The sequence below is a fragment of the Pelophylax lessonae genome (genome assembly GCF_965119305.1).
Source record: "Pelophylax lessonae genome assembly, chromosome: 2".
Lineage (NCBI taxonomy): Eukaryota > Metazoa > Chordata > Amphibia > Anura > Ranidae > Pelophylax > Pelophylax lessonae.
The window spans coordinates 599,427,600-599,437,995 of record NC_138769.1 but is presented as its reverse complement, the minus strand read 5'-3'; the positions used below and the strand labels follow the sequence as shown (position 1 = coordinate 599,437,995).

General features: G+C 35.7%; 1 protein-coding gene across 1 annotated transcript; it reads left to right on the top strand.

The window, feature by feature from the left end:
• The first annotated feature begins 939 nt into the window (after positions 1 to 939).
• Positions 940 to 8,616, top strand: HOXC10 (homeobox C10). Its single transcript, XM_082247105.1, has 2 exons — positions 940 to 1,832; positions 7,663 to 8,616. The coding sequence occupies exons 1-2, from the start codon at positions 1,046 to 1,048 to the stop codon at positions 7,938 to 7,940; spliced, it is 1,065 nt and encodes a 354-aa protein (XP_082103231.1). The 5' UTR covers positions 940 to 1,045; the 3' UTR covers positions 7,941 to 8,616.
• The last annotated feature ends 1,780 nt before the right edge of the window (positions 8,617 to 10,396 follow it).

The following is a 10,396-nucleotide window of genomic DNA, read 5'->3' as shown; positions in this document are numbered from 1 at the left end:
TTTTATTAAATCTATATCGTGGATATTATTATATTACACATAAATAGATATGCTTTTAAATTAATTAAAAAAAAAATAGAAAAAAAAAGAAGAAAGGATTTTCTGTAGAAATCAACATTTGCACAACTGTGCTTGCATTTTGTATATTATTAATTGAAACAATAGCCTAATTAATAAACACTTAAGTCCCTGGTAAATGTCCATTAGGTAATGCATAACAATGGTCATCGTGAAATAATTACACTGATGAAAAAAAATGTCTTTTAATCATGGAAATAAGGAAAGAATAGCTGGAAGAAATAAGTTTTCTTGTGTCTACTTTTTATGCTAATATCATACAGAATATAATGAAGTCAGGGGAGGGTCCCTGTGACTTACATTAGCATGTGCACGTCTATTTTGACAAATAAAATGGTCTTGGAGGCCAATTTTCATTTCTTTTTTCGTTGTTTTAATTGCATACATGTAAAACAAAAGCATAAATGGAAATCGGAAGCTTCGTCAAGGTTTGGTTTAGGTAGAGTTTAAGGAAAAATGGAAGTTATCGCCGGCACACCAGTGAATCCTGAGTGGAGGGAGGTTGTGCTGTGTTTTCTGCCCATTAATGGACAGGAAAATAAAGTTAAACTCTAGTCTGATGTAAGGGTGAGATGCATTGAAGGCTTTTGCTTGCTATGATGAAAGCTTTTTTCTTGAATTTGAACGTTACCTCTTGATCTTGTCCTCTTCTCCCTGGACTTGCGTTGGCTCATTGGTAAACAAACCGAAGCGTTCTCCTTTGTTCAATTTGAAGGTCCCCCGGTTCTATACCTCCCAAAATCGGATAGATGGCGCTCTTGCTCCACGTTCATTTTCTTCTTTCCCGACAACTTGACCCCTGTGACGTCACCTGCGTCTGAATCACCAAGGCCATTTTCAATCCTCATTGGCCTGGGAGTCACGTGGTGGGGCCAATGCGTGGATAATTATGGTGCTGATATTTTTCCCTAAAAAAAAGATGTCAGCCTCTGGCTGTAGTATTCCTCTTTAAAAAGCCTCTCTGAAAATGTCATGTCCCAGCAATGTGACTCCTAACTCGTTTTTGATGGACTCGTTGGCCGGTAGCTGCAGAGGAGAGAATTATTCCTCCAACCAAGGGATGTATATGCAGTCTGGGAACGATTTCAGCTGTGGGATGATGAGAAACTGTGGCATTGTCCCGTCTCTTTCCAAAAGGGACGAGGTGAATAACCCCAGCTTGTCTCTCAACTCCTACCCATCTTACCTATCTCAACTGGACAATTGGTGTGACCCCAAAAATACTTACAGGATTGAGCAACCTGTTGCAAGGCAGCTCTCCTCCTGCTCCTTCCCTACCAATGTCAAGGAGGAAAATGTTTGCTGTATGTACAGTGCTGATAAAAGGGCAAAAAATGCCACAGAGACTGCTCTCTACCCCAACCAGATGCCCGACTCCCGGTCCGGTGACCATGAGGTTCCTGTGCCCAGCTACTACCGAGCCAGCCAAGGCTACTCATTGGAAAAGAACCACAATGCAGCCGACTTTGAGGCAACTTTTGACAACAGGACGAGTCTGAACCCAAGAAGTGAGATTCTGGAGCAGCAGCAGCAGCAATCAGTTGGGGGCAAGGTGGGCTTCCCCGAGAACACAAAGACGGATAACCAGAGCTTGGCCACCAACCTCAGCACCAACCCCACCAATGCCCCTGCTAATGAGATCAAAACTGAGAAGAGCCTCCCAGCTGCCAAGCTAGCAGCACCCGAGGCAGCAGACAAGGAGCTGGCCAAGAACACTGACACCAGCACTGACAACTCTGACAACGAAGCCAAAGGTAAGGGACCTTCTGCCCTCCTGTCTGTGCTGGTGCCGCACCGGGGCAGGCTAAACTTTCCTCACATTTTGCCGCATGCAGCAGGCGGCAATCATTGACACCAAGGTAGACAGGTGACGATCAGAAATGACAAACTTTATAAAGCACAGCATTAGATAGAATGAATCAGATCTACCTGTCTATGTGTCTATCGGTCTATCTATCTATCTATCTATCTATCTATCTATCTATCTATCTATCTATCTATCTATCTATCTATCTATCTATCTATCTATCTATCTATCTATCTATCTATCTATCTATCTATCTCTTCTATCTCTCCCATTCAACTGTTTGCCTATCTATATATTTATTTTTGTTTCTTTCTTTCTTTCTTTCTTTCTTTCTTTCTTTCTTTCTTTCTTTCTTTCTTTCTTTCTTTCTTTCTTTCTTTCTTTCTTTCTATCTATCTATCTATCTATCTATCTATCTATCTATCTATCTATCTATCTATCTATCTATCTATCTATCTATCTATCTATCTATCTCTTCTATTTCTCCTATTCAACTGTTTGCCTATCTCTTTCTTTCTTTCTTTCTTTCTTTCTTTCTTTCTTTCTTTCTTTCTTTCTTTCTTTCTTTCTTTCTTTCTTTCTTTCTTTGCATTAGTAAAATCTTGTTCCTAAACGTGGGGAAAAAACCCACTGAAAATTAAAAATACAATTCTTTGTATTCGCCTGAAGTATAAAACGTTTATGACCATTGTTTGCTATATTTGCTGTGTTCTTTCTTATTTTTATTGGGAACAAAATCATGTTGATGATCTTTTTTTTTTCTTTGCTTTATTTGTGGTTAGGATTGTCGTTTGATTGTTGTTTTGTGGTTTGTTATAAGTCTCTGCATGAACAATAAATTAAAAAAGTAACATACACACATGATATGTATGTGTGTGCATTAAAATGATATATAAATATATATAGTCAAATGTTTAACTGACATGCATGTGCGTGCATTGAAATGTAATATATATATATATATATATATATATATATATATATATATATAGTAAAATATTTAACCGATTTGCATGTGTGCATTGAAATGTTGTATGTTGTAAACTATATATATACATATATATTTTTTTTCTACAACACACAAACATGTGTGTGAATATTTATATATAGTATATACATATATACATATATATATATGTATAAACACACACACACACATATATATATATATATTTATATATATATATATATATATATATATATATATATATACATACATATATATATATATACATATACATATACATGTATATACATATATATATATATATATATATATATATATATATATATATATATATATACATACATGTATTTTGTATTTCTATAATTGCTTATGTCTGAGTTCCTAAAGTATCACCTGTACATATATATATATATATATATATTGTTAAAATATATATGCAAAACTATATATATATATATATATATATATATATATATATATATATATATATATATATTCATTTCTTTTTTCTTTTTTTGCTATCTATAAAAAATAAAAAACCCACATTATGGTGAGGTGGACCAAAAATGTCCTCGAGTAAACTAGTACTATAACTGAAAAAAGTACTTTTGTAATTCCTTTTTTTGTATTTATCCTAAAGACAAACCTTCAGTTGCTGTTACTGCATATTCAAATATAACTCTGTCTCATCTAGGAGCAATAGAAGCCCTTTTTCCATAGAAGTATTTCGCAGATTGCCGCTTTTATTGCTATATTGCTGCACTAAAGTAATTGGTATTGCAGCACATTGAAGGCAGCCATATCTGTTGTAAACACAGTAGTAAGGCTACAAGCCATGTTTATGTCTGGGGGAGATCTGAAAGCTTTGAAACCTGTTTGTACAAAGGCGCAAATTAAAGGACTTCTTACTTGTGTTTGTCACTTATGTACAGGAAATTGTGTTTCTTTTTCTTTTAGTTTTATTTCTCTTTGGTTTAAGCTAACTTGTTTTACATTTTTTTTAATCATGTGCTTCCTATTTCTGAACATAGTATTTATAAAACCAAAGTCAAGTTTACCAAAGCAAATGAATTAAATACGAGGCAATATCCATGCATCTTTTTCCAGATGTGCCCTCGATCTCCACACATACACCCAGAAAAGAGGTCTTTTTGTCAATGTGTAAACCTTGAAATGTCATTTAGCTGAGTTAGACTTTTTTTTGGCTGATTTGGAGACTTTGAGTGTGTGTGGATCTTGTTGTAGCTCCTGTGATGCTGCTTTGTTATACTATTGGCTTGTTTTATTTGCTTCTGGTGTGCATTTCCTGTTTATTCATCTTGCTGTGTAATGTCTTCCTTTGTTTGTATACATTTATGGTTCAACATTGTTTAAATGTTTACTTCCCAGAGCTAAAAAAGGCAAATTTCTTGTCTTCAGCGCCATGCATACTATACTACATAAATGGCACTCATAAAAGCATGGGTAAACAACAAAAGATTGTAACACAGCAAATATAGCAAATGTTAAATGATGAGTGAACAGATGTGTGTTTCAGCTGACCTGATGTGTAAAAAATACTTTTGTTATCATCTGCATAATGATATGATATGCATAGACACCTTGAATAATGGCTTTCACATGGTGCAGCAGACTTGCGTTGATGTGTCACTGTTGTTGGCATAAGTGTGTCATATGTGTGTCCTTAATGAACTTACATTGCATGTAGCTGTTTATATTACACAAACTTTTACATGCAAGCACTGTATATATATATATATATATATATATATATATATATATATATATATATATATATATATATATATATATATATATATATATGACTGGTTTCTAAAATAACAGGTTCGACACAAACATTGAGCCCCTGATATTGAAGTGTTTATGTATGTACTTTATGCTTGCTTATTATTGTGTATTTTTTTGTGTTTTCCATTTAGCAATCATGTATTCTATTATATTGTAGAACACACCAAGGCGAGCAGACACACACACACACACACACACACACACACACACACATACACACACAGTTATGAACTTACTACATTCTTACCATTAATAATTGATATGTAATGATAGAAAGATATGTAGATAAATAGATCGATAAACAGCAATACAGATAGTAAGCAGCAGTATGTGCAAGGAATTGTGTACTCATACACAACTATAACAGAAATAGCCTTTAAAACCTTCTTGGTGTATGCAGGTACCTGAGATAATGAATTTGTGTTAACATGCATTTTGTATACACTCCATGCTATTCTACATATAGATACACATGGTGACCATAGTATAGCTAACTACACAGTAACCATATTCATAGAGGGCACCTCATGCTTTTGGAAGAGTGTTTATGAATTTTAGAAATCGAAATTAGTTTATACATTTTTTTACATTTCTACCTATACAGCTCTACTTAGGCACACACACACCACACTCAATGCTGTACTACATGCATGCACACGGGAAGCATAGTATAGCTAACTACACAAAGTAACCAAATTCATAAAAGGCACCTCGTGCTTTTGGGAGAGTGTTTATGAATGTTAGAAATCCAAATGAGTTTATACATTTTTCAACATTTCTACCTATACATCTCTACTTAGGCACACACTCACACACACTCACACACACTCAATGCTATTCTACATATATACACACGGTAAGCATAGTATAGCTAACTACAGAAAGTAACCAAATTCAAAAAAGGCACCTCACGCTTTTGGGAGAGTGTTTATGAATGTTAGAAATCTAAATGAGTTTATACATTTTTCAACATTTCTACCTATACATCTCTACTTAGGCACACACACACACACACTCACACACACTCACACACACTCAATGCTATTCTACATATATACACACTGTAAGCACAGTATACCTAACTACAGAAAGTAACCAAATTCATAAAAGGCACCTCATGCTTTTGGGAGAGTGTTTATGAATGTTAGAAATCTAAAATGTGTTTATACATTTTTTAAACATTTCTCCATATACTTTCCTACTTGGGCACACACACACACACACTCCATGCTATTCTATATATAGATACACATGGTGAGCATAGTATAGCCAACTACACAAAGTAAAAATATTCATAAAAGGCACCTCATGCTTTTGGGAGAGTGTTTATGAATGTTAGAAATTTAAATGTGTTTATACATTTTTTTAACATTTCTACTTATAAGCTTTTACTTAGGCACACACACACATTTCCCTAATATCTCTATATGTATGAGTTTATATATGTCTATAGCCACACACATAAATTACAATAAGCAGATAAATAGCCTATATGTATATACAGTATATGTGCAGTATAATTTTTCACTGATATGCATGAGTGTGCATTGGAATGTTTTATATATATATTTAGACACACTTTGTTTTACACCTTTTGTGCTGCCGCATCTCATGCTTATTACAATAAAATGCTTTATATGAGCGTTTTGCTTTTTTTTTTTTTTTTTTGCTGCCAAAGAAATTGCCATTATATTAAGCCCAGTGTGCATGGAGCCTAATAGGCTCGATTCACAAAGCTTTAACACATGAATACAAATCTTAATGTTAGCCACATGATTTCAATGTTCAAATCTCATTAGACTTGGCTGAAAATATGTACCACGTTTTAGAAAATACCTATCCTTTTGCTGGTGTGTTAGCTTTGTGAATTGAGCCAATTGTATTATACGCTGGCAGACAGACACTTTAGTTTTTATTTTGTTTTTATGTTTTTGTATTGCCTGTGCTTTTTTCTTTGTACAGCAGAAGTATAGAGAGATAGTGCTAATAAATGGAAGTAGGTGGTGTCTGAAGCATGCACATGTGTGTAGTAAAATACTACACACACATGTGCAGACTTGGGATCCCACCAACTTACTTTTATTAGCACTGGCTCTCTATACTTACTCCTGTTGTACAGAGAAACAGCACAGACAATACAAAAAAAAAAAACAACTGAAAACTAAAATACTGAAAACTAAAAAAACAACAACTAAAGAGTCTGTCTAGCCTGATGGCTATACCCTTTAGCATTCATAGGGTAGAGTTTTATCTATCTATCTATCTATCTATCTATCTATCTATCTATCTATCTATCTATCTATCTATCTATCTATCTATCTATCCATCCATCCATCCATCCATCCATCCATCCATCCATCCATCCATCCATCTATCTATCTATCTATCTATCTATCTATCTATCTATCTATCTATCTATCTATCTATCTATCTATCTATCTATCTATCTATCTGTCTGTCTGTCTGTCTGTCTGTCTGTCTGTCTGTCTGTGTGTCTGTCTGTCTGTCTGTCTATCTAGCTATCTAGCTATCTGTCATCTGCTTACACACACACAAACACCAAAACACACATGGTAGTTTTGTATTTTAAGCAAGGTTTTCTTTGCTGCATGTCAGTAATGCTCTTTAGGTGAAAGCTCCCTTTGTTCGCATGATTTTGCAGAAATATGGTCAGAAATATGTGTGATATTGAATCAGCAGAGCAGGATGGGCAGGCATTTGATGTAAGTGAGATGTCGGTTACCAGATTGGTCTCTGCCAAGTTCTAATGTCTGATCTCATTGCTGCAGTCTACTGCCTGGATTAGGGGCTATGCTAGAGGGGCTGGGGCATTGTGCACTGCTGTTCTGTACATCTTTGTATATTCCTTTGAATAGAGGACAGGAGTTGGCTCTAGCTGTGATGTCATTGTCATACCAACATATAACTTAGATGTTTGTCATAGGGCATCTTTAATCAGCTCTTTCAAGGGATACTTATATGTAAATATTATCTTTAACAGAGGATATAAAGGCAGAAAACGCTACAGGAAATTGGCTGACAGCTAAGAGCGGAAGAAAGAAAAGGTGTCCTTACACTAAGCATCAGACGTTGGAACTGGAGAAGGAATTCTTGTTTAATATGTACTTGACCCGCGAGCGCCGCCTAGAGATTAGTAAGAGTATCAACTTAACAGACAGACAAGTGAAAATTTGGTTTCAAAACCGCAGGATGAAACTGAAGAAAATGAACAGGGAAAACCGGATCCGAGAACTGACTTCAAATTTCAATTTTACCTGAGCTTTAAAAGAGAAAAGAAAACCGCAAAATGGTCACAAAACAGCCCCCAGAATCCCCACCCTACCAATAAACAACTAGGGATAATTTAGCAAAAAAAAAAGGGTTAAACATCACTTGTACATTTTCTAGGTCATTAATGCAACGCTTATGAGAAGCAAGTAGTAAGTATGAAAGGCTAGGTAGACCTTTCTGTTATTTTCCATACCGGCAGTTTGTAGATATAAGGAAGTGGGGTGGGGGTGGGGGGTGCATCAGTATAATGCATGAACATATATATATTGCATCCTTGTTTCTATGTAAAGATGGTCAGTGAGCCAGCTACTGAAATTGTATTTTTTAAGTTATTTACATCCAGCACAACAAAAAAAAAAAAAACATGTTATCACACATCTTGCCATACGGTGCTTTAAATAAACATATGCGTTAAAATCTATTTAAAGAAGAAAAAAAAAAGAGAGAAATAAAAAGTTCGCTTTCTTACATCAGTGTAACCTGTATATTGTATCTGAAATCCGAATGAGCTAACGGAAATTTTAAATGTTTGTAAATGAGAAGTTGCAGTGAGGTTATGGACATTCTATATACATATATAAATATATATAAATATATATCGTATGCAGTTTCTTTAACTGGTCCACTGCATATTTAAGTGATACAAGATAAAAAAAAAAAAAAAAAAACAGTATTGATAATCCTTTAAAATATACATTTCTCGTGTCTGTTATTTAAATACACTATGTATGTGTACTTTTTTGCATGTATTTTCCTTTGTGGAGAAAAAAAAATAAATTTCGTAGACCTAACATTACTTGACTTGTTCTTGCACTGCATTTGCACAGAAACCTGTTCTCAGGCAGGCATCGTTCAATGTTTTCTCTTTATATCTATTTTATTAATATTATTTAGGTTTTCTATTCTTGGAAGGCTTTTAGGAGACAATCTTAACGGGTTTAATAGAAGTGAGAGACCATAACGTTGATTTAAATATTATCCAGGTGACCACAATAAGTCAAGGTCATAAAACAGTAATGTCAGGACAGTCTTGCTAAAGCGCTGGAGGTGGATTTTATGATCTGCAAATATAATGTGCCGCAGCAGTAAAAGATGCATTTAAAGGTGACTCCAGAAGAGGGAAGGGACATAGCCTGTGCTGCAATCTTTGGATACACACTACTTATGGCTTTGGGTGTTCTTTTTAAGAGAAAACAGTCTCTGCACATGGCAAGGAATAGCCAAGCACAGCAGCAAGCTGTACAAAGGAATAAAAGTCTAATACTAAGGAGGAAGTGCCATCTCCAGCAGACAGAAAGGTAAGCTGCACGTTTTTTATTTTAATCCTCTACAATGTGGTGTAAACTGTTGATGTTCTTTTGGTAGATGCATGTTGAGTAGGAGCCTTGGTTGGTGTGTGGCTCCTAGGCTGGGGCTTTTTAAAGGAGTGAGTGTCTTTGGAGAGTTTTTTGGAGGTGTTTTCGATTTTTTTTTTATTTGTTGGCCAGTTAGATGCCCAGCGGTTGTTTAAATGAGCCTACTCTAGGTAAGCTAGGATTCAACTCTATTTGCTGAACTATAGGGGACTGTTTTGGTGACAAGGTAGAGTCGCTTTGTTTGAAATCACTGGACTCCTGCACACCTTGTCCTGCTTGTATGTGCTTTTATTTGAGCTCGTCACGTCCCCACTCCCTTTTGCACCTACTGCTGTGTGCCTGCCTTCTCTGCACCTAGGAGACAGGAATTGAAAGCATCCGAACCATTACAGGTTAAATGCATTTTACCTAGCTCCTGTCTTGGGGAGACAGTGAAGAAGCTTAGGACTGCATGCTAACATCAGATCAGGATGATATTGAGCCACCTTGCTAAATGATTTGGATATCTGAGAACTGTAAAGGGAGGTGGTGGTGTAGGGAGGTGGGGGGGGGGTGGAGGGCTGGGGGGTTGTGAATAAGGACATCCCTTTTCCTTATTAAGGGATTGTAAATGAAAGAGATGAAAATATATAAAATGAATGTGAGGGAAATTTTCAGGAGGGTGCCTTAAGCCCAGGAGATGAGAACGTCTTACAACGGGTGTAGGCTGAGGACTACAAGCTACATGTAGCAGGAGCATCCTAGAAGGAATATTCCACGTTTACCTTTATATTTATTTGGTCTTTTGTTTATGCATTTATTATTTTTTTTATCTTTGCTCCCTCCTTTTTTTTATCTGACAAGGGATTTTGGAAGTTGCAGCTTTTCACCAAGCTGATCCGTGGTTTAGGTAGTTTCATGTTGTTGGGATTGACTGTTTTAACGCGGCAACAAGAAACTGCCTTAATTACGTCAGTTCGTCTTCATCAAGAACAACGATTTCCATTAAATAACAGCAAAGTCTGCGAGTGGCTTCCATCCTCAGAGGGCGACTGATCAGATCCTCTAAGGATGTCAGTACCAGGGAAGGAAGGAAGGGAAGGGAGCCAA

Bases quoted from the DNA above. Each gene is read 5' to 3' on its own strand.
- HOXC10 (XM_082247105.1), top strand. From the start codon at position 1,046: ATGTCATGTCCCAGCAATGTGACTCCTAACTCGTTTTTGATGGACTCG. The intron at 1,833-7,662 runs GTAAGGGACCTT...TATCTTTAACAG, and splicing joins CTCTGACAACGAAGCCAAAG to AGGATATAAAGGCAGAAAAC.